Source organism: Carettochelys insculpta, chromosome 1 (assembly GCF_033958435.1).
Source record: "Carettochelys insculpta isolate YL-2023 chromosome 1, ASM3395843v1, whole genome shotgun sequence".
Lineage (NCBI taxonomy): Eukaryota > Metazoa > Chordata > Testudines > Carettochelyidae > Carettochelys > Carettochelys insculpta.
This window is the reverse complement of record NC_134137.1, coordinates 147143842-147169633: the sequence shown is the minus strand read 5'-3', so window position 1 is coordinate 147169633 and position 25792 is coordinate 147143842. Positions and strand designations below refer to the sequence as shown.

At 43.0% G+C, this 25792-nt stretch overlaps 1 protein-coding gene across 1 annotated transcript in view; it reads right to left on the bottom strand.

Moving 5' to 3' along the window:
* PRPS2 (phosphoribosyl pyrophosphate synthetase 2) overlaps positions 1–25792 on the bottom strand; it is a 41408-nt gene that overhangs the window by 4396 nt on the left and 11220 nt on the right. Inside the window, exons 2-6 of the mRNA XM_074992854.1 lie at positions 21873–22056; positions 15756–15854; positions 9542–9666; positions 5041–5214; positions 956–1115 (exon numbers count right to left, since the gene is read on the bottom strand). Of these exons, the coding sequence (XP_074848955.1) occupies positions 956–1115; positions 5041–5214; positions 9542–9666; positions 15756–15854; positions 21873–22056 (742 nt within the window). The remainder of the gene's footprint in view (positions 1–955; positions 1116–5040; positions 5215–9541; positions 9667–15755; positions 15855–21872; positions 22057–25792) is intronic.

Here is a 25792-nt window from a genome sequence, read left to right as displayed (position 1 = left end):
TGTCAATACCAAAATGGCATTAGTATGTTCGTTTGATTATTGCATCATAACTGAATTTAATGTACATTTAAGCTTATGCACTGGACAGCACAAAACATATTTGTCCTTGCCCTAAAGAAACTCTCAAGTCAACACCAAACTTTCTGTAAGGCTGTCTAAAAGAGGCTTTTTTTTTGTAAAATGCAACTTCTGCTCTCAGTTATTTCATTTAAAAAAAACAACAAAAATTTTTTTAAACTATAACCTCAACCAGTACACAGGAACAAATCAAAGTCTTCAATAGCAGAAATTACATTAATTTATCACATGCAAATGTAACTTGATGCCTATGGGTTATAAAAGGACATTTGTTGAGAGTACAGAGGGTGCCAGTAATTTTAAAAAGGTTAACTAAGAGGGAGGAGTTTCGTGTGCAAGGGGAGGGGAATGCAGAGCAGCAGTGTGAGAAGGGGCACACACTCTGGGAGGAAATTTAGATCCAGAAATGGGCTTGCAGGCAGGGGACTGAGGTGTGAAGGGTGTCTGAGGTGCCAGGTGGGAGGAGAAGCTCTCTGGTGTCCCACAAGCAGATCCCTGTCCCTGCTGCTCCAGGAGGAGGCACAGCCAGATGGCTCTGCTCCAAGCAGGCATGCTGTCTCCATCTACAGGCATCACCCCCTTATTCGGCATTGTGCCAGGCCAATGGGCTGGAAGAGCTCAGGGAGGGGGAATGGCTGTACCTCCATAAGCAACAGTAGGACTGATGGACACCCTTCCATTCAGCACCCTGAACTCTTCCCATACCCTAAGACCTGCTCCAAGCTCCTTTCCAGAGTGGACCATGCACTAACCACATTATAAACCAGACTTTCTGTGGAGATCTTTTATGTCAGTGGCATGGCATTCTAGCATCAAGAACTAAATTGTGGAACTGCATTTTAACAGCCAGATGAAAAGCTACACCAGACAACAGTACCTGAATCTTGGGACAGTGTTTAATTTTTTCATCCTGTGGGATGGTGTTAGTTACTACAACAGCCTCAAAAGCAGCATTATTGATCCGAGAAATGGCAGGGCCGGAGAAGATTCCGTGAGTCAGAATAGCATAAACTTTGGTGGCTCCAGCAGACACTAACCTAAAAAACATGCAACGTGTATTTAAGCACATAATTCTAGTGCTACTTAGGACACAGCAAAACTAGATATCTCTTGGTTTACGAACCAGCTCATATATGGACTCCTTCTATAGGCCACAAAAAGGTAACCCCTGTAAAATAATATAGTGCAGTTTTGTAAAGAATAATACAGTGAAGACAGGGAACTGTTCAGTCTGGAAATTCCTCCTTCCAGGAGGGGGCGGGAGAGAGATGTGATGGCTGGGGAGCCAGAACCCTAGAGTGGGTGCTGCTGCTGGACAACTGAGATGAAGATATTAGGAAGGGCTGGTTAAAAATACATCCCAATGAGCTCTCTACGCTTGCTAGTCAACAACTGTAGTCAAGTCAATGGCTGCCAGTAATTACTGCAATCTAAAAAAAACTTACAGCTTAGCTTACAAATTTGAATTCCAACGTCTTTTTAGTTCACACCACGTACATTGCCAAAGATCCAGCTTATATGAACTGGATTTATATGCTATTTAGAATTGGATATTTTCAAACATCTGTGGTGATTTACTTGGGATGTGGGCTGCTTCTTTATTGTCCCTAGTGGCTCAAGTATGTTTGGAAAGAATGAAGAAAAGGACACAATCCTCCTTCTGACCTCAGATTTAGGGAATGAAAAGGGCAAAAAAGTCACAGGATAAAATTAACAAGGAGTTCAGGAAAGCAGTCAGCTCAAAGTGTCATCTATTTATGAAGGTCAGTCTACTTCAAAATACTGACAGTAGTGAAAAACAAAGCTAGCTGAAAGCCTGGCTCAGCCAGGCAAAGCCCTTTCCATCTGCTTAGTCAGGACAAGAATAATTTATTCAGCCACTACGGACCCTTTCATACAGGGTGGAAATTTAGGCTAACTCGCTTTGTTTTTAGCGGTATGTACCACCAAGTATCAAAAATGAGCTAGAAGATGCAGAATAAATTTTAAGTTACAGACCGTACTGAAAAGAATTATGGTTTTTCACATTACTTCTTTCAAAGTCACAAGACTTTTCTGAAGACCATTATGAATAAAGACCTGTAAGCACTAAAAAGTTCATCTGATCTACTCTGCCCCAAAGCAACATGTTCACATAAAAAAGGAGTTCTCCTCTTTCTACTATAACTCTAAATGCTGACCCTAGCCACAGTGTCCACCACAACCATTGCAGATTGGAGTGCCATGCAGGTGATGATGTGCCCTTCGTGGGTTACACATGAGGGCTGGGCATTGCTGCTCGTGTAAGACTGGAACCAATTCCAAGCTGCAAGGAGTAGCTGGTCAGTTTGCCAGCATGGCTGCATATTTCACCACCTGCAGAAACAGCTTCTGGAAGAATAAACTTTATACCTCACGATGTCCCACTTCTTACTCATTTTGTCCTGAGGAGTGGAACAAAAGGACTTGGTTTTTTTGCAGACAGCATCCACCACTAATGAATTTGGCTGCAGATAAGTAAACAGAAACACTATGTCCTTTGAGGCCACAAAATACTGTTTGTTGGTGCTCATTAGTGGGAGGGATGGAAGCTGACATCTTTCATATGACATTGGTAGGGTCCCTAATGGGCATTGCAATTCTGGAAGAGGAGGGAGGGCTGCAGGGTTCAGAAAAGTCTGCATTACTTAACTGGCAGCTCCTGCAAGTCCTCTTCCAGGGCCTGAGCCACCCACCAAAGTAGCTTCTGGAAAGCCCATGAGCTGTCTGCAGGGAGAGGTGAAACCAAAAGCACTGTCATCTGATGAATATGAGTGGTGCAGCTAGGACCTATCCTCACCCCCACAGTGCTGTGTTGGTGGATACATTGCCAGCACAGTGGGCTGTGGCGATACAGGGTGGTCCCTGAACACTGTGGATAGTGTCGGCACAGCATGGGAACGGAGCAACTGCACCAGCCAAGGCGATCATTGAGGAGCTGGGTCATGGTGGTATGGGTAGTGGTGTGCAAGCCACAGCAGGGGTGGCTGCAGGTAACCCATAGGAGGCAGTACATCTTCCTAAATGAAGTGTGTGGGGCTGGAGTGCTGTGATAAGACACTCTTGTGGCTGGAACTGCCACGTCCCGGGGTAAACGATTTGGCCCCCAAGCCGTGTGAGAACCCCAAGTGATTAAACGAACACAAGGAGGTGGGTGGCACCAGGAACACATGGTGTGGTGATCTGGGCAGTGCCAGGGCTGTGTGTGTCCTTGGTGAAGAGTCTTCGCAGAGCTGCTTAGATGCCGTGTCACACTCAGGCGCTGGGGGCTTTGGCAAAGCAGTGTCTCGGTGCTGCTTCAGTGCCTTCTCTGGTGCCGTGTGAGAGTGGGAAGGTGCTTTGGCCCTGGACTTGTGCGGTGCCTCATGTGAGCAGCAGAGACTTGGAACAGTACAGCGTATGCTCTGGGTCCAGCACTGAGGGTGGGGTCTTGATATTTGAGGACCTCTTACGCCCAGGGTTAGAGGCAGCCAAACCGGCGGTGTCGATGGCATTGGAAGTGCTAAGTGCTGGTGGCTCAGCTTTGAGGCCACCCACTTCAGCAGTGCTGGCTCCGACGGTGGTGAGGACATCCCAACAGTCTTTTCAACTGGCATGGCCCTTGGGGACAGTGCCGGAGGAAAGGACCGTCACTTCCTGGATGGGGTGCTCACTAGAAATGCAGAGTCCTTGTCTTTGGTCTCCCATGCTGATTTCTTGGTGGAGGGCTGCTCTGGGGCTGGTGGTTGGAGGGACTTTTCATATAGATAAGTCTTGAGCCTGCTGGATCAGTCCCTCCTGGTCCTCACTGTGAGGATGGAGCAATGGGTGGAGGGCTGGGTTTGGTAGCCCTCACCCAGGTACTTGATGCAGCATGCACAGCTGTCAGATGTCGACAAGGCTTCTCTGCATATTACATGTCACTTAAAGCCTGGGGAGCCTGGCATGGCAATGACACAGCCACTAATCCTAATGCTAACTTTTTTTTGTTGTTGTTGTTGTTTTTGTTATTAGAATGTCGAATGGGAAAAATAACTTGGATAAAGGTAAAAGAAAGCAAAACTAACTAACTAGCTAGCTAGCGAGCGAGAGCGCGCGAGCGAACCTCCCTCTTCAGCCAAGGCTGACAGAGAAGGAACTGAGGAGACCATGCTGCTCACACACCAGATAGCACAAGGAGACACTACTGTGCATGTGGGGTGTGGGAAACCACAGCTATAGAAGACACCCAGACATACAGAGTGGAGCACCCACAGAGACACTACTTGAAGAGGAATGCCTATTTCACTTCATTCTAAGTAGCTGCCCTCCTCAGGGAGAATGACATCTCACTGAAGAGCACTAAAAGCCATAACAGTCTCTCTCATTTCCTTGCCCACAACCATGTGATAAAATTGTCTTTACATGAAGGCCCACAAGGGTAAGAACAATTCATGGGGCAGGAGCAGATAACAAAAAGTGGCTCTATTTAAGAATGGGGTTGTGGTCTGTGATGGGAGCACCGACCCTCATCAATCCAAAATGCTGACAGATTTGCAGAAGGGATCAGATCAGACTAGGTAAGAGTGTAGTGCAGGACTTCTATTTGCAAATATCTATAACTGTCACGTACTTTGAAATTTCTTTGCTAAGCCAGTGTTCCTTGTTTTCCTGCTACATTGTCTGTGAAAGGATCAAACTAGAAACTCAAACCACACCCTGATTAGAGATCTAAGAGAGTATGTACGAGAAAGTAGGGAGCCTAATAGGTTTCAGACACACTGATTTTGAGGTTGAAAATGAGGGCACTCCATATTCCAATGAAGAAGTCAGGCATGAGGTCTGAGGCTAGAGTTTGCCTAACAGACTGAGATACTACCCAGACACACCTGAAATGAAAGCTCAGGGGACCAATGAATTTGGACAATTTGCAACAGATTGGTAACTATACATTGGGGTACTGGATCAATCTGAAACAATACTTACTTGTCCGCTGCATGACATATTGTGCCACATGTGTCAGCCATGTCATCAACAAGAATAGCGATCCTATCTTTCACATCACCAACCAAGACCATCCTGTCTACTTCATTCGCTTTCTTTCGTTCCTTGTGTATTAGAGCAAATTCAACATTCAGTCTATCTGCGATTGAAGTAACCCTAAGTTGTAAGAAAGATACAAACATGTTTTTAAAATACACTTTCAAAAACAAGAGGGAAAGAAACTGAATGTGTCGATGTAAAAATAGTTAATATTCAGCCATATTTGGGGCACACCACAGAATTAATAATCCACGTGTGCTTTTATACAGATGGAAAAGAGTATTCATCACTTCCCTTGTACAGAGTCTACATGTATAAAAAGACATTTCGATCTGAAAAAAAATACAGATCATTTATTACTTCTCACTAGCCATCCTCTTACCATTCAGGAACCTTAAACAGAATTTAAACCAGTAGTTCAGTTATAAAACATTTAAATTATTGTCTACACATATTTGTATTAAAAGGAGATATATTTAAAAGGTTTACTACAAATGACTGAATCATAGAGAACTCAGCCTTGAGTACAAGCTAAGCTGTTAAAGGCTAGTTCTACAAGCAAACTCTGCAACACAATAAGCCCCAATCTCAACCTAAAACGTGATATGAAAATAAGACTGTAGCCTGATCTTTTCAGCAATACAAGGAGGAAGAGCAAAGATGTATTGTGGGATAGTGAAAGCAACTTTAGATGGGCTTCCCAAAAGAAAGGCTACTGTCTAGGGAGACACCAGGGCCTGTTACAGTGCAAGGGGATGGAAAGAACAGGTTATGTTTTAATCAGAAAGTAAACTAAAAAAAGCTGTATGTAAGTAGGAAACCCATCTCATAAGCTAAAAATCAGCATTAAACATTAAATGTTAAATTATTTATGTAGATTAACTTCAAAAAAGGAAAGTTAAAATAACTAAAATACTTAAGTTTGAAAGAAATACTGCACATCATACAAATGCATGCAAGTCAAAGTGTAGGTTTGTTAGCATCTCGTTGGAGAATATTGTGCATACACACAACATGCCAGCTGTTAGTAAGATTCTAGAACATTGCTGCAATATTTAAGGACAAGTATATGAGTTAAAGATGATAGAGATAAGAAAATTCCAAATAAAGGCTAATTATAAAAATGGTCCTTTACAGATAACATTAGAGAAGCCTTAATATGTTAAAGCGCTTTACATTAAAAGAAACAAAAACAAACAGCACTTCAGCTGGAATGGTTAGTACCAAAGTTGGGTTTTTTAAATTAAGAACCTTTCAGCCATTTGTAAATTGAGGTAAATTAGGACCTGTTTCTTTTTTAATGTTCAGCATCTGATGAAGTGAGTCTGTGCTCACGAAAGCTCATGCTCAAAACTTTTCTGTTAGTCTATAAGGTGCCACAGGACCTTCGTTGCTGTAGCATGTGGTTAGTGACTCGGAACTTTCATCTGAATTGTATTTTTAATTACTGAAGATTTTATAGAATACTAAGAGTGACTTCTTGTGGACATACTGACCTCTTCTAAAATATTAAATTCTTAGCGCTGCATAACACACTTTGGACAAGATTTTTTAAAAATTAAATATTGGTGTGGGGAAATACTTGAAACAGTAACGGTTTGATTTTTTGATAAGTAACTATTAAAAGGTATCAGAATCTGTTTTTAAAAACAGTCTTATGTACTAATAAAGAGAGCCAGCCTATGAAAGGCAATCATTCAGAAGTAGATACTATTCTTATATCACTTAAAACCAGAAATGTATCAATGTAAGAGTTTAGTTTCAAGAGGAAACTAAATTTATGCCTCATCTACATTTCCAATCTCACTCATTTGCATTCTGCTTCTGAAAGCAGACTGCGGCGTAGACATTGCCAAAGTGAACTTCTGAATTGTAAATGCAAATAAAGATTTTTCCCATAGGTTATTAAGCTATTTATTATAATCAAACATCTGTCTGAATCTCTATTAGGGTTCTGCCTTTTAAATATAATCTCAAAATGACATCTTTCTGACCACAAGTCAAAGTGTTTTAACACTTCTGTACACAGCAGCACATATTTTCATAACAGGTCCTGACAACACAGGAGAAAAATGTTAAGAGTACTAGAACTGAAAGGGACCTCAAAAGGTCATTGACCCCAGTCCCCTGGCTTCACGGCAGGACCAAGCACCATCTAGACCATCCCTGATACAGGAAACGCTTATATCTGGCAGCCCTGGGACTGGGAAGTTGCTGGATATTCAAGTATTCTGGACAATGGAGAGGTACACCTAGCAGTGTGTAACAGTAAAGAAGAACAAGATTAGATAATGAGAAAAAACACAAATAAATAAGTATGAAGAGTCCTTTATTTACCAAACAGCAGTACTGTATACTGTAAATTTATATTGTATGTGCTATATTTATTTGTATTTACTTTCACTATTCTGTACTTATGGAAAATGTAACAAAAATTTCCATATGGTTAAAATGCTGGCTATCTAAGAGTTCCAGATGATAAACTGCCGGACATGGAAGAGTTTGCTGTAGATGTCTATTGAACTTGATCTTAAATATCTCCAGCGATGGAGATTCCGCAATCTCCCCAGGCAATTTATTGCAGTGTTTCAACAGAAGTTTTACGCTTAACTTCAGTCATAAAATACCTTTAATAGCTTTACGCCTAACTTTTGTTGGTGAGAAACACAAGCATTCAAGCTTACACAGAGATCTTCTTCAGGTCTTACCAGCCGAAGTTGGTCAAATAACACTGATGCACTCACACTGTCTCTAATATATGTAGCAAAACCCCATTAGACTAACTGGTTCTCAGGCCAGCTCAGATGATTAGAATTCAGACTTGTAGAATAGGAAAATGAGATGATGCAGCACCATCTAGAGGCCACAGGAGAGATCACCTGCATCCAGTTCTGTTTAGTCAGCCAGAGACAGTCCTATTCCTTCAGTATTTCAGATCTAAGCCAAGATCATCCATTTAAACAGCCAACCAACCTCCCCCTGCACCACAGCATGCTGCTCTTCTAGTAACCTGTTACTAGTAACTGTTTTTAAAAATCTTGTTAGCCCTGTGAAGTTTGTATAGGTAGTCCTCTCTCAGACTATATTAATTAGCTAGGTAACATGCGTAAGTGTCCACTTTTTCATATGACACCATTCTCCCTTTCAAAAGGCGGTGTTCGATTACTTTATGACATGAAAATATCCTAATTACAGTCACTCTAAATACAATCAAATATTTCTTGAAAAAAAGTCCTTGTAAGTAAGTAATTTGATAAAATATATAAAAAAAAAAAAAAAAAAAAAAAAATATGTTTGCCGGACAGGTTCACTGCCCCTTGATGAACTCTGGACACAAGACTGAGTTGCCTCAGGCTGCTGGGGAAAAAGAACAAATATATCTTATTGGACTCACAGAGGAAATATGCCTAACTTAGATTATCTTTTGGAATGGTTCTACAGTCTCTCCCAATCTGCAACTTCATTCTTCAAAATTGATTATGTATAGTAAATAGCCAAGTGAGCCCCTTTTCTTTTCTTTTTCTGCTGTTTGTCATCTAAACTCATGACAAACACGAGGCTTTCGTCAGCCCTATTTTATGGCAGTCCTCCACTGGAAATGAGCTAACTGTTCTCCCGCTCCCTGCCACAATTTCGAAGTTTCCAGTGGATGGGTAGGGATTTCTTATTAGCAGGATGTCCAACCATCTCTGTTTGAGAAGAGTTCCACCAATAGGAAATACTTTCCCATTGCACAAATAGCATGCTTCTAAATTCTGACATCAATTTGTACTTAACCAGAATCAAACAAGAGATGATCTGATGAATGAGTAATAATAGATGCCAAGGTTGAAGTAATATTCCATTAAATTAAAATTTTCACAGTTCCTCCCTTTTCTGCAAGCTTGTTCAGTATTTTTTACTTTACTTGAGTCAACACTATACACTATACTTGAGTCAAAAGGTTTTCAGCCACGAATGTAACAACCCTTTTTAAAAAAATAAATGTGACTCAGGTATTCTCTTACCTAAACTCCAGCAGGTACTGTGAGGGTAGGCCACATACTTGAATAAAGAAGGGATATTTATGTAGCTCCAGTGAAAAGCAGGAAGAGGTGCAGCAACTGTACTAAAGAAGCAAGCAGCAGGAAAAAACCTCTTTCCTCCTGTATAGTGACTCAGCTATTGAGGCCACAATCAGGGAGAGAGAGAAAATATTTTCTTTAGAGCACAGAATATTCCTAGATACAACCAAGCATGAACTACATTGGACGGACTACTGTTTCATTACAATGGAACTGGAGTCATCAGCATTGACAGCCTCTGCCTCATACTATTATCAGCAATAAAAGAAATTAAAAAAAAAAAAAAAAACACCCAACCTAGTATGAGAAAAACATTCCTTTTTGTAAAACAGACCGCGAATTAACAGTTGAATTTGGACAATTCATAGTTTGAACTCTACCTTTTTGCTCCACCTGCATCAGGTGAGACTATGATACAGCTTCTCCATTCCAAAATATTCTCTCTAATCCATTGCAACACTGCAGGTTCTGCATATAGATTATCCACTGGAATATCAAAGAAACCCTGAGTACAAACAGAAACACAGTTCATAGTGTTTATTAGCTTTCAACCAATCTGTGTAGGATAAAAGCACCAGAAAACAACATACAATCACTTGGTCAATGTAAACATGAAGGGTAGGATTTTCAAACCAGTGTTCTACATTGGCCTATTCTGCTCTCACTGAAGACAGCTGTAATATTCCCACTGGTAACTCTGGTTAAATAGAATCTCAAGACTAGAAAAAGCAGGTATTTGCTAGTAAGAAGTAAGACAGCTTCATAGGGCTGCATGTTGAAGCACTGAAAAGTGACTATTCAACATGTCTGATTCTACCTAAAGCTATTAACTTTTCACTTTAATTAATGTATAATTGATAAAATGGAAGTGAAGAAAGAGACAGTTACCTGTTCTACAACCGTGTTCTTTGAGATGTCTTGCTGATGTCCATTCCAAAAATGGGGTGTGTGCCGGCACACACCCCGTTGCCAGAAGCTTTTTTGCCCTAGCCAGTAGCCATAGGGTTGATGCAGTGCCCCCTGGAGTGATGCCTGTATGGCGACCAATATATGCACCGGGTGCCCTGCCCCCCCCCCAGTTCCTTCTTGACGGCTACTCCAACAGTGGGGAAGGCGGGAGTGTTTTGGAATGGACATGAGCAACACATCTGGAAGAACACCAGCTACAGAACAGGTAACTGTCTTGTCTTCGAGTGATTACTCATGTGCATTCCAAGTTGGGTGAATACAAGCCAATGCCTAGGAGGCGGGGTTGGAGCCCCGGATAGAATGTAGCGCAGCCCTGCCCATGGCAGTGTTGTCTCTAGCATGCTGCATCAACACATAATGGGCCATAAACATGTGTATGGAGGACCAGGTGGCTGCCCTGAAGATTTCCTGGGTAGGAACCTGGGCTAAATATGCTGCAGAGGAAGCTTGTGCTCTGGAAGAGTTAACTCGGATCAGGGGAGGGGGGACCCCCGCCAGCTTATAGCATTGCTTAATGCAAGCTACTATCCAGGAGGAGATCCGCCGGGAGGAGACCAGGAGACCCACCATCCTGTCTGCCACCGCCACAAACAGCTGCTGGAACTTCCTAAAGGGTTTGGTCCTGTCCATGTAGAAGGTCAGTGCCTTTTGAACATACAAAGTATGTAAACTCTGCTCTGTAGAGGAGGCATGAGGTTTCAGGCAAAAGACCAGTAAGGGCATGTCCTCGTTAATATGAAAGGAAGAGACCACCTTCAGTAGGAATGCCAGATGGGGTCTCAACATGACTTTGTCCTCGTGTAATGCTGTATAGAGTGGGTTCACTGTCAGAGTGGGTCCACTGTCAGAGCCTTTAGTTCCGACATCCTTCTGACTGAGGTAATGGACACCAAGAATGCTGCTTTGTAACTAAGAAATAGGAGGGATCAGGAAGCAAGGGGTTCAAGAGGGGCCCCCATGAGTTTTGACAATATCAGATTGAGATCCCACAACGGCAGAGGGGGGTCACACCTGCGGTCTGACCCTTTTCAGGCCCTTCATAAACCTTTTTACCACATGGTCTGAAGACAAAAGACAGACCCGGCCCGGGATGAAAGGCCAAAATAGCTGCTAACTGCACCCTGACAGAAGATAGTGATAACCCGTCCTGTCTCAAGACCAACAAGTAGGCCAGAATAACTGGTATCAGAGATAACCCCTTTTGAGCTGCCCAGATAGAAAATCTTTTCCTTTGGCCTACATATGTTGCCCTTGCAGCGGGCTTCCAGCTGTTCAACATCATGTCTTTCACCAGTCCCAAGCACGAGAGCTCCACCGCGTTCAGCCATGGAGCTTCCATGCTGTGAGGTGTAATGTTTGAAGGCTCGGGTGCCGCAGTCGCCCCTTTGCCAGGGTCAACAGGTCTGGGAGTAATGGGAGTGCCATTGGGTCGCAGACTGACAGCTCCAAGAGAGTCAAGTACCAGTGCTGCCCAGCCCACACTGGGGCCACTAGGATGACTGATGCCCGGTGTGACCAAATTTTGAATAGGGTCTTGTGGATGAGTGGCAACAGAAGGAAGACATACAGCAGAGAGCCTGACCAGTGAATGCTGAACACATCTGCCAGGAGCCTGAGCTCCAATCCTGGTATGAGCAGAATGTCAAGCATTTCGCATTGAGATGGGAGGTGAATAAGTCTACTTGGGGACACCCCCACTTCTAGAAAATTAAATACAGCACATCTGGTGTAACGACCACTCGTGGTCCATAAATGGCCTGCTGAGACAGTCCACCAGGGAGTTGTGGGGCCCCAGTAGATAATATGCTTTCAGGAGATTTTGATTTTGATGTTGAATGCAAAACTCCCAGAGCCTGGGGGGCTCGTGACACAGGCGGGAGGAGCGTGAGCCCCCTTGCTTGTTTATATAGTACATTACTGTGGTACTGTCTGTGCTCATAGCTACACATTGACTTTTCAGACTGTCCTGAAACACCTTGCAGGCGAGCCTGATGGCTTTGAGTTGTCGCACATTTATGTGGTGTTGGGCCTCCTCCTTGCTCCACAGGGCCTGAATCTGGTGCTCTCCCAGATGTGCCCTGCAGCCCAAGTCTGAAGTGTCCATGACTAGAGAGAGGGAGGGTTGCGGGGGGTTGAAGGGCACTCCCGTGCAGACTGATCAAGCGTCCAGCCACCAGTGCAGGGTTAACAGCACCCATGGTGGGACTGTCACCACCACGTCTATGTTGTCTCTGGCAGGTCAGGACACTGAGGTGAGCCACAGCTGGAAGAGATGCATTTGCAGCCTGGAGTGCTGGACTACAACAACTCTAGGCAGCCTCTGGTTGTCATGTTAGGGAATTTGATCAACCTGTGGACAAGAGATGCCATAGCTTGCACCTGCTTTGCTGCAGGAAGGCTCTGGCCTGCCCCACATCCAGTAGGGCCTCCATGAGCTCCATTACTTGGGTTGGGGTCAACAACAACTTCGCCTCATTTACCATGAAACAGACTGTTGAACGTTTGTCGAATCAACTGTGAGCGACCCCTGACCAGCCAATCATCCAGGTACAGAAAGGGATGTACCCTGCACCTGTGTAGGAAGGCTGACACTGCTGCCATGCATTTGGTGAAGACCTTCCGGGCTGAAGACAGACCGAATGGAAGGACTGTGAACTGATAATGAATGGTCCTTTCCCACCGCAAAATGCAAGAACCTCCTGTGGGGCAGGTAAATTGCTATGTTGAAATACGTGTCATGTAAGTCAAGAGTGACAAACCAGTCCCCCCATTCCAGCACCAGAATGATTAGGCCCAGGGATAATCACAGGAAACCTTATCTTTTTTACAAATTTGTTTAGGTTTCGCACGTTCAAAATGGGCCTTAGCCCCTCTTTTGCCTTCAGGACTAGGAAATAATGGGAATAACACTCCTGCCCCCGAAACTGATGGGGAGCCTCCTCTATAGCCCCACATTGAAGGAGGGAGTGTATCTCCTGCATGAGCAGAGTCTCATGAAAGAGGTCCCTGAAGAGGGACGGGGAAAGGTGGGTAGAAAGTGGGGTATGAGGAAAACTGGATAGTGTGTCCCCTTTCCACATGTGTAGGACCCACTGGTGCGACGTTATGTTGCACCAGTCACAGAAGAAGGGGGATAGGCGGAATGAAAACAAAAGCGGAGCTGGAACTGGGGTAGTGACTGCTGTGTCACTCTAGACCACACCCTCAGAATTGTTGTTTAGGCCCTGGTGGGAGTTTTTGAAGACTCTGGCCCCGAGTCTGCTGGCCATGGCACCTTCTATTAGTATGACCCTGTCTCCTCCTGTCTCTGTTGTTGAGGGCCACCTTACACTCGCTCAGCCTGCACACCCGTGACCCAACGTTGACACTTCACTCCTAGGCCTCTGTTCAGATAATTCCCTCAAGTCTTTCAGGCTGTGAAGCCTTTTGTCTCTCTTTTCCAAGAACAGGGATGGCCCCTCGAAGGGTAGGCTCTGAATAGGTTGTTGGACCTCATAGGGGAATCCCAAAACTTGTAACCATGCCCCCCTACACATGGCTACCCTAGTGGCACCATCTCCTGCATCCAGTGCTGCCTGCAGTGCTGCCTTGGATATGAACTTATGCTCCTCCACCACAGCCTTAAAATCAGGCTTACTCTCTGGGGGAACAAGCTCCAAGGAGCAGGACAAGGAACTGGCCGTGTTGTACACATAATGTGCTAACCAAAGCCTGCTGATTAGCAATCCTTAACTGTAAGCCTCTCATTGAATAAATCTTTTTACCGTACAAGTCCAGGTGTTTGGCCTCTGTTTTTAGGTGATGGGCCTTGAAACCCTGTCTCTCCCTGTGATTTTACACATCAACAACATGGGAGTCAAGGGGAGGGTGGGTGAACAGGTGCTCGTTGCCCCATGTAAGAACAAAGTTCCTACGCTCATTCCTTCCGGCCACGGGTAAGGCAGAGGCCGGGGTCTGCCACAATGTCTTTGCCGCACTGGCAGTTGTTTTAATAATGGTCAGCGCTACCCTTGTGGGCCCTGATGCTGAGAGGATCTCTGTCACTGGGTCCATTTTGGCCCTGACTTCCTCTGCTTGTACACCCAGGCTCTGGGCTACCCTGCACAGCAACTACTGATATGCCCTACTGTCCTCCATGACTGGGGGTGCCGAGGACTCAGTCAAGACATCGGCTGGGAAGGATGGAGGACAATGTATCTGCCCCTTCCAGGCCTACCAGCAAGAGGGATAAGCCTAATTCCTCTCTTTGAGTCCCCAGTACCGGGGCCTGTGGTGTCGTGCTTGGTGCCTGGGGTAGAGCATCAGAGAACAAGGCAGGCTGTGTTAGTGGCATGTTGAGGTAACTCAGCACTCGGAACAGCACTGGGCCCGCTGGTGCCATAGCTCCTGGTGCCTGCAAGGGCAGTGCCCAGAGTTGGGTTAGTTCTGTCTGTGACAGTTCCGACGTCAGTGCCAAGCCCACTAAAGGGGCACCAACATAGTCAGCCCCTATGACTGTTCTGGTGGAGGTGCCCCCCAATGCCCTCAGCACCTGGGGAGTGCTGAGCCCCCAAGTAGGAGTCCCATGGCCTGTCCCTGCATCTCATGGACTGCCCACAAGGTCCAAAAGAGCCACTGTGGTGCACCTTGGCAGGATGCCTACCAACCCTCATCTGCACAGTGACAGCTCTGGTGCCTGCGCCCACCATGATGCAATGACCTTGTGCTCCCACTCTTAGCCGAGCTGGAGTAATGAGTCAGATTCTGATGCTGACTCTGACACCGATGAACCGGACAGTGCCATGGGACCTGTGGCTTGCACAGACTCCTACTGCCCTTGTGCTGTGTGGTAAGGCATGCTAAACAGGGTCATGGTAGGTGGTCTGCCCTGTGGAAGCTGTTCTGGTGCCAGTAACAGCGACAGTGCCATAAATGACGACTCCTGCTGGGTGCTCTGCATTGGTCCCTGTGTCTGGCTTGGTCCCTCCAGTGGAGATGGAGGGGAGCGGGGCAGGCGGTGCATATACTGGTCACCATGCAGGCGCCACTCCAGGGGGCGCTGTACTGACCCCATGGCTATTGGCTAGGGCAAAAAAGCTTCCAGCAACGGGGCATGTGCTAGTGCATACCCAACCTGGAATGGACATGAGCAAGTGCTCAAAGAAGTTTCATACCTATCATACGTATTAACTGAATGCACGATTAGAAAGCCCTGTGCAAACCCTTATTATATTAGCAAAATAATTTAGTTATACTAACTACTTTTTAAACAGTATAAATAGAAGCCTGCCAGTATACTGTATTTGCTAGGGGCTCCAGTACGTTTTGCAGTATTATCAAGCCCTTCATTTTTCCCAGTATACATGAATGAAGTTACTATTGGCAAGTAAGCTACCTAGGTCAGGACTGGTCTCTATCTAGAAGCAAGTGTTATTTCTCTTAAATTTTGCATCAAACTATATATTTAAAACTTTGGGACAGTTTCTCTTCTCTCTGGAGCTTCAGAGTTATGCTTTTGAGCAACAAATAGCCTCTCCCACACACTTGCGAGGAAAGCAGAAAAAGAATGAGGTTTGGCCATGAGTTAACCTATCACTAACTCAGTAGCGAAGCTCCTAGTTACAGTCAACAAGGGTTTGTAATTACCTGTATTTGAGAAGCATGCAAATCCATGGTGATGATGTGGTCAGCCCCAGCAACCGACAGCATATTGGCAACAAGCTTTGCTGAGATTGGAGCACGACTCTTGAGGAAAAAGGCATAGGTTTTTACAAAATAGTAAAACATATTTAGTCACATTAAAATTTAAGACTTGCATATGAGTGGAGGGATAGCTCAGTGGTTTCATCACTGGCTTACTGAACCCAGGATTGAGAGTTCAATCTTTAAGGAGGCCATTTTGGGGTCTGGAGCACACAGATTAAAAAAAATTGTCAGGGAGGGTGCTTGGTCCTGCTGAGAGGGCAAAGAGACTCAATTTGATGACCTCTCGAGGTCCTTCCAGTTATATATATAAAGTACAAATTTCTCTTTACATCTTCTCTAATATAACCTGATACTGGTTTTTAATTTCAGAAAGACAAAAACAAAAATATCAAACTATTTATTCCAGCTTAGTTCAACAGGGAGATGAGCATAGATGGAAAAAGCATCCAAAAAAACAGTCAAGTAGCACTTTAAAGACTAGCAAAATGGTTTATTAGGTGAGCCTTCGTGGGACAGACCCACTTCTTCAGACCATAGCCAGACAAGTGGGTCTGTCCCACGAAAGCTCACCTAATAAACCATTTTGCTAGTCTTTAAAGAGCTACTTGACTGCTTTTTGTTTTGATAGTGTATAGACTAGCACGGCTTCCTCTCTGTTACTATCCAAAAAACGTTACTTGAGCAAAAGTACAGCTGCTGGCGGGGGGGGGGAGGGAGGGAGAAACATACTTAAGTACAAGTCCCCATTCACCCTCTGGAAAACTACTTGAGTAAAAGTACACACATTCAAACACACGTAAAGGCAGCTGCACTTTTACTCAAGTAGCTTTTTGGGTACTTTTCCCACCTTTTGGATATTTCCTTGGAACACATTCATCTTGCACCCAACAACAGCGATCCACTGTGACATCGGCACTGCCCCTCTGACAAGCACTGGCCTATGTCTAGCACCTTGGAAGTCAGCTTTGCAAAGAAGTCATTGGTACAAGTGTGGATGCTCTTTCAGTGTAACGTGTTTTATTTACACGTATGCACCAGCCTAGGAACAGATGACCTAACAGTATGTAAGCAACCGTTTTCCTACATTTGCAGAAAATGCCAGGCAACAAGAAGGAAGAGTGGAGAAAAGGTTACTAATCCTGTCCAGTAACTGGTATTCTTTGAGTAGCATCATCCATTGGTAATCTAACTTCAGATGTGCTTTCACCCCACAGACTTCTGATAGGAGATTTTTGGTCACAGTAGCAGCCATTTGATCCACTGAGGTTACTTGAAAGAAACCAAGACTTCTTCAAAAGCAGTCTCCTTTTAAGGAGAATGAGCTCACTTTTTATAGGTCTCTGAGGCTTTACCTCCTGCAGATCCAGGTGAACATGCCAAAGTCAAAGAGGCAATACATTCACTCCTAGGTTGATGCCCAAGAGGTGCTGTGGCCTAGATCTCTGGTTGAGAAGAGAAAATGCATTATCCCTGTTAGTCCTTGTCCTTATCTCATGACTCTCCCTCATTCTATCCTTAAAAGCAGAGCAGACTGAGCACTTTTGACAGAAATGCAATTTCCCCCAAGCATCTGATAAACTGGGAATGCCTATCACAGACTGAAATAATTTTATCAGTGAGAAAACACACTGTATGAAATCTGGAGAACCTGGCATTCTCCTGAGGTAGAGTTCCAACCCCACTATGTGCAGAGAGACTGAGAAAAGCTCCTCAAAAAATATTAAACAAAATAAAAAGAAAAAAAGAACAAAGTGATAATCTAGTGTTTCCCAATAAAAAGGCACACCTGTGCTTCATTTTAGGCCAAGATGGTTGATAAGAAATTAAGTGTGGTTCAAACTTACTGTACAAAGCTAGTGTCCTAACAAATTCACGATACATTTTGATGAATTTCACAGACATAGTTTAAAATAAATTTTATGATTTCAGGTATTTAAATCTGAAATTTCACGGTGTCAATTATACAAGTGCCAACCCAAAAATGGAGTTGAGTGGGAAAGGGGTTCTCAAAGTTATTGGGGGAAGAGTTGTGGTACTGTTATCCTTACTTCTGTGCCAGTGCTAGCTAGCATCCCAGCTCTAAAGGTTGAGCCACCCCTAGTAGCAGAGAGGGAGTAAAGTAAGGTGTCCCCCACACAACTTATATGCTGCTGGCAGGGCACTGTCTGGAGAGCTGGACACCTAACAAACAGTTGCCACTCTTCAGCTCTGAAGACAGCACAGAGGTAAAGGGTGCCAATAAGACATCTCTAAAATAGCTTCGTGACCCCTCCCTTCCCCTTTTGGGTGAGGGGCCTGAAGCTGAGAAATGCTGGTCTACCACATGAAATCTTTATAGCATAAGTAAAAGCACACAAAAGGCCAGGTTTCATGAGAGAAGGCCTTATTTACCAAGCATGACATGTTTTTCACAAATCTGGTAGGGCACTATATATAGACTTATTGCACAGTTAGGATGTATAGGGAGCATGTGCTGGTTGAACAAGCTACTTCCTAAAGTCTCCAATCAAAGGCACTTGGAGTGAAAATGCATCTGAAGTTGGGCAGCCATGGGGATGCTATTCAAATTATCCCTTTTCAAGGTCAGCTAAATCAACACAAAATCTTGCATAAACAAGAAATGCACCACCATATAACATGTCTCTGGAGACTAAATTTTAGCTTACACACCAAGAAAGGAGATGAAAGACTGAACAGCAAAAGTTTCGGATACTCAACGTAGCAGTAATAATTTCTTCTGTTTCCAAGCCTTTACAGTGACGCTCAAGGATTTAAAATAGTCTAGCTTTACAGCATGGGTCGGGGCACTCCAGTGCATGCTGCTTCCTGAAGCTCACATTATGCAGGAACGGAGAACTGCAGCCACTGAGAGCTGTGAGTGGCCATGGCTAAACACACTCAGATAAACAAACCATCTGGCAGCCTTTGAGCAACTAATGCTGATGAACACATGTAGCCTGTGGACCAGGAGGTTTCCCACCCCTGCTTTACAGGCAGAAAGATAGGAAATTAGTACCAGGGGTTCAAGTATGCAGTTGAGTTAACTAGCAGTTTTTATAATAGCTTCTGCTAACATGTGACATTATAAAGCTTTTTACTGGCAGCTGTTTGGGATTAGCTATGTTAATTGATTTCACCCTACATTCAAGTCAATAAAACATTTGTGCCACCATAAGATACAATCTGTATAAATAAGAACTATTTGGGGTATTAGAAAATTTTTTAAAAGTGGGGCTAGAAAGTACATAACATAAGTAATGGATACCAAGCTTCTTAGTATGGCCATATATTGTTAGCATGTGACAGCTGTTTGAAGATCTCCACAAAAAAAAGAGTTCTTGCACTTCTACAATACCATTAACTCAAAAAGAATGCAAAGAATTAAAAAAAAAAAACAAACCCACACCTTTACTAAACTCTCATCAGCAGTGCTGTGCAACAGTTCATAATGATAGGTCAACATATTAATGGTATAATCTGCAGCAGTACTGACACTATGGTGGAAGACTGATTCACAATACTTCAGAAGACAACCACTGATGTCACCAACAACAGTTGCGACATCACCTATATTTTCCCTTTTAAACTTCCAACAACAAAGAAACCCAACCCTGCTAAAGTGATAAAATCTCAATTTGACGTCCTCCTTACCCACATCAAAAACGTCACTACACACTACTGCAATAATTGGCCCTTACTGAGGAGCACTGAAAGCATCAAAACACTACATGAGCCCAGCAACTCATTACCACCTTAAAACCTCAGAAGAAGCCCCTTAAGGTTAGAATTAAGTTAGCACAGCAAGTTCTGCTGCTTTTTTTGATTTGTGGATAAGTTATCTCCATCTTTAGATTTCTGCCTCTATCATGGAAATTTACTTCAAACCAAACCAGATCAATGTGGATTTGCATAATCAGGAATACATGGTCAAAATAGCCTGACTAATCTGGCTTCACATTATGCAAGAGAAACTAAATTTACACATTCAAAGGATCATTTTTGATTACACTTTGTAGAGTCTGAAACCGTTAAAATGATTTTTATGCGTAGATGTTATGAACAAAAGGCAGGTGAGAGGTTGTGATGAGACTCATTATAAGAAATGTTTTATGGCATGACACTTGAAATAAGTTACAGAATTTTTATTTTATATACATTGTAGGTTCTGCTAGGGCTATCATTTACAGAGTCACTGCCAATTTTCATGCTTCTCATTTCCCTGCCTAATTCATAAACAAGCAGGTGGACACGAGAAATCAATGGTAACTTCATTATCAAAACTATTTCCTGCATTATGAAATTATCTGTGAACATCAGAATTAGAGACAAGGGGGAAAAATAATACCTGAAATTATTATTAAACACATGGCAAAAGCAAGAGTCAGTTTGAAGGCAAGGGATAAGATCTGGAAAAGCAAACCGATTAGCTTAGGAACAAAGTGGAACATCTTGAAAACGTGTCTATTCAGCAGCATATTGTACGGATGTGAGACATGGGTGATAATGAAAGAGTCGAAGAGGATACTAGCATTCAAGACGAGTTGTCACAGAAAGATCCTGAGAATAGGATGGATGCAGAAGGTTATGCAACGGAATCTACAGCTATTGAGGCATATCTGCAGAACGAACAACGAGCGAAAAGTCAAGACACTGGTATTCAGATGATAAACAGCGTGAATAGGAGAGGCAGACCCCACAGAGAATGGGTAGATGATATAGTAGATTGGTGCAGAGCTAGAGACTAAGAAACAGAAACTAAGAAACTAAACCACTCCGCACTAGACAGGGGAAAATGGAAGGAAATAGGGCGGAATCGGACACCTACAGGCGATGAACACTTGGTTGTCGATGATGATACCACGGCTTCACTCTCACCCACTGGGGGGCGGTGTGCGTGTGCAAGAAAATCAAATGAACTTAAAATAAGCGAAAGCAAGAGGAAGATACAGCCACAATTGTAAACTTATTTGCCTCAAGCAGTTTATTATACTGTCTTGATCACTATATAGCACACTGTAGAACATGACTATTGCCAAACCATGCACTAGCTAGAAAACACACAAGCTTTTATTTCAACAATAATTTCTGAGGCTGCAAATTATTTTTAAAAAAGCTGTATTTTTAACTGAAACACCCACTTCCAAGAAAATCTATTTGTGAAGTTTTCCATGAACTGAACTGAAGGCCCACTAGATACACAGACAGAAGCCCTAAAATCTAGAGTCTCTTGAACCTTCAGGAGCACAGATTCAGGACATCTAAGTATTTACATTGAAAATATCAGTTTCCAATTAACTAACTGTTTTATAGGATTAACACCAATGGTGGGGAACCATTTTTGGGTTAGGGGCCACTGACACACAGAAAAAAAAAATAGTCAGAGATCACACACAAGAAACAGAAGACTACACCTCACTGACCTGGCCCTCAAATGAGAAACAGGGAAAAACAAAAAACAACAAACAAAAAAACAAAAACCAAACAAACAAAACCACCCCACACAAACAAAAACCAAGACTCGCCTCACTCATGCAACTGGAGGCACCAGGGTGTCCTTCACACTGCAGCCCAATGGCTCCACCCAGAACTGGATTAACTCTTCTGGGGACCCAGGCCTAGCATGTTTTGTGAAGTCTGCCTAGGTTCTGGGATGGCAGTACCTGCTGGGGCCAGGCTAGGGCTCCAGTGTCTGGACGAGGGACAGGGTATAGGAGCAGACTGGGGGTGCGGAGTCTGGTCAGGAAAAAGGATGAGGAGCAGGTTGGGGGAGTCTGGAAAGGAAGGCAGTGAGGGAGGGAGCAGCGGATTGGGGCACTTATCTGGTACAGCTCCTGGAAGAGGCACAATGTGGAATAGCCCCATGGGCTTCCCATTGGCCACAAGTTCTGGGAGGGAGGGGCTCAGATGTTCCCACTCTCTGCCCTACACAATATATGTAACTAAATATCTAACAGTCTGATTGAAGTTTTCCAGGCAGTTTCATTAAGACAACCTGACCTTTCAAGATAACGTTAATAGAGTATTTTATTATTAGACTATATAGCACATCTCACTTACCTTGTCTTTCTTATCTTGCCTGGCATATGGAAAACATGGCATTACTGCAGTCACTCTGGATGATGATGCAATCTTGCAAGCATTGATCATTATGAGAAGTTCCATCAAGTTATCATTGATTTCTCCACAGCCGCTCTGGATAATATACACATCTTCCCCTCTCACACTTTCACCAATCTCTACACTGAAAGAGCAAGGTTTGTCCAATGAATTATTTAAAGAATTTAAACAGAAGATATCATTACAGGGTCAAATAACAAGAGTTCACAGAAGTGATTTTTAAAAAGAAAACTAATAGCGCTCACAAGTTTGAATAATCTAATATTTGTAATTTATATAATTGCTCATTTGGCACATACATTTTTTGTCTACTGGAGAAGAATCTAAGGATTTGCCACATTATTCTAAATTCGTCACCTGAAAGGTCTGTACCAAAGCTGCATAAAATAATTACATTCAACTCTTTCATATCAAGGAGCCCTGGAACTGAGAGGCTGCCAGATATTCAAATATTCTGGATAACAGAGAGGTATACCTAGCAATACATAACACCAAAGAAAAACAAGATTAGATATTAAGAAACAGAAATGTATGCAGAATACTTTTACCAACAAAAATAGTATTTTACACTGTAAACTTATATTGTATTTGCTGTATTTATTTGTATTCACTTTCTGTATACTGTACTTACAGAAAATGCAACTAAAATTTGCATATGGTTAAAATGCCAGTTGCAACAAAGCTAGAAATTATTGATCACTTGAAAAGAAGAGCAATGCAGGCAGATCTCTGTCGTAGTACTGGCTATTAGAAAAATGCAGAAATCCACCATAATTTTGCCATAAAATCAACAATGACAAAGGACTGTCACAAAATAATGTCATGATTACGCACAAGATGAAGCAATCTTGTTGTGGTGTCAGTGCAGAAACACTACTGATCCTGTATATAAGTACAAATCATTTGTGAAAAAGGAAACATCCTGGCAAAGCAAGTTAATCGTGAAACCACATTCAAAGTATCTAATATATGGCTGTGGCAATTTCAAAGGTACAACATTCAGGAAATGAAAACTGTTGGTGAGCAGACATAAGAATAAGGCTGTAGACAACTTTCTCTCAAAATTAAGGCACTTTTGTTAGAAGCAAGATATACACCAAAGCAAATACACAATACCAATGAACCATGGCTGTTCTGGAAATGGATGTCCAACAGAACACTGCCCCTGGGGGAAGAATCAGCAAATGGACACAGCCTTAAACCCCTCTCCCCACCCCACATGCGCTCGTGCCCAATCTGCAGCAGCTTTAACCTGCCCCAGGGACCCAACTCACCACAGCCTTAACACCCTGCCCTCCCTATGGACCTAACCTGCTGCAGCCTTAACCTCCACTCCCACCCACCCCACAGACCCAACCTGCCACCAGGTTTTTATCGTCCCTCCCACTCATGGCTCCCAACTGCCCCCAGCCTTTAACCCTCTCCAACTCAAAGGTCACTTACCTTTCAAAAGCAGCACCATATGCTGCCACTCCTTCTTCGAATTAGGAGCACTTGGAACAAATCAGAGACTTTTACATGTATTTTAATGGGAATTTAGTGTCCATCTTTTGAGTTTTTGCCTATGAGCAGAAAGTTGGGAACCAACTGCACCCATATAGCGAGGGATGAGTGTACAGTACTCCAGTTGAGGCCTAACCAGCAGAGTAGAGGGGAAGAATTATGTATTGGCTGTGCCTACATTACCACCTTCCTCACAATTTTGAAGAGTAAGGGGACTTCAAAGATGCCCCGGCACTTCGAAGTACTGGTGGGTGTGCCGCAGCTAGACGTGTGCCAGTACTTCAAAAGTTTAAAACTTTGGAGTTGCTGCGGGGTGGAATTTGCTTAATGAAGTGCTGCCTAAGCACGGCAGCACTTCATTAGTAAACTCCAAACAGCCTTGTTACCATTCCAACCCAAACATTCCTACTTAACCCCAGTCTCCATGTATCAGGCTTCCCAATCCAAACCCAGACTCCCCAGTACTCCAGCATGTCCCCCTGCCTCCTCAGTACTAGTCTCAGACTTCTTGTTCTAATCTACTCTTTACGCTCCTCTCTGGTCCAGCTTTTGTCCCCTCTGCATTTGATTGACTACTTCCTCCTCTATAGCACCAGAAAGCTGTTGGTGTTACTGCCAGTACAGAACACAGATGCTTCCTGCTGTCAGTTCCAGTGCCCAATACAGATTCAGGATAGCCAATATAGCCAATTCAGCCTTTATCCTGTTAGCCCTGCAGAAGGTGTTCATTATGAGTCACTCTGCAGGGATAGACCATGAATTCTGATCACCACTAGTAGCTCTGAGAAGCTTGAGTACACTCAGGTGAGGATGGAATCTTTGGAGATTAATTAAGAGCTATCATATGGTCAACGGTCACATGCAAATTGAAAGTTTAAGGTTTGTAGCTTGGCCAAATACATGTATGAATTTGCACGGGGATGGCAAAGTCACATCCCTGTCAGAGGCCACCGTTCTGCCAAATTTCAAATCCCTGGCTCCACACCCTCAGGGCACTATAACTGCTGAAAGGAAAGCTTGCCAAAGTTTTATGGCAAACCCATGTCTTTTTCCTAGCCTCATTCTCAGAGCTATTTTCGCTGAAATTAAAAAAAAAAAAAAAAAAAAAAAGTACTATCCCAAGGGAGACATCCTCCACACAGAACGTCAGCCCAAAAGGTTAACGTCTGACAAAGTTAAAGGAAATTCACACTGAATTTTGGCATGGAATGTTGACAGCTTGTGTGTTGTGAGAAAGTTTAACTAATAACAACCACCGATTAAAAAAAAAAAAAAATTGTCTGTATCCTGTCCCCATAACACCACACAAAACTGTTAAATAAAAAGAAACAGAAGAATGCTTAAAAAGAGAGAGAGAGGTATTATCCAAATAAAATTAAAAAATTGAATTCTGACAAGCTTATATATTTTACTAGAGAAGTAATTTCATTACAGCTGTATCAGGATTTAATTATTAGAGAATCAGTTTTAGATTATGTAAACCAGGAAATCTAATTTAATGAGGATGTAGAAAAAAAAAACCAAAAGCATAGATCTGCCCAGGCATTACAAGCTATATTTGTTTTCTGCAGTTTAATCAAATTCAACTGTTTGGTAACACTCAAGTTTACTTAAACTTCTAACATAGGCTGCATCTAGACTACATTCCCCTTTCGAATGAGGAATGCAAGTGAGGGAGACTGAAAATACAAATGAAGCGCTGATGTACAAATCTCACGCACCATTTGCATAATCTCTTGCGATCGCTTTTCCAGAAGAGACTTTTCCGAAAGCAAAAAACAGCCAGGTAGACAGGGTTCCTTCAGAGGAGGAAAAAACAAACCAAACAAAAAACACACCTCACATTTTCAAAAGCACCTTTCTTCCTGAAACAAATTAAGAAGAAGGTTCTCCTGAAAACGAATTTTTCCAAAGGAGCTCCATCAATACAGCTGTTTTTGCTTTCAGAAAAGTCTCTTCCGGAAACACGATCTCCCTTATTTGCATTCTTCATCTGAAAGGGGAATGCAGTGTAGACACAGCCGTAAAGATTCTGTTGATTCTCACTGAGTAATGCTACCTTACAGATAGCTTTCATTGTAGGCTGTTTTAAAAAACACTAACAAACAAAAGAAAGGCCCAGATGCAGCTTTAAGCCTCACCTACTCGCTTAGAATTTGTAAAGAAGGGAAGTTAGATTACTCCTGGGCAAATTCTGCATCCAAAAAAAAATTCTGCATACTTTATCAAAATAATGAGATATAATCCAGCAGATTCAATTATTTTGGTAATTTATTTTATTTACAATACAAATGTCACAATAACCATTCAGCATTTCCTAAAACACAAACATTACAAATACTCGGTAACCAATAGCC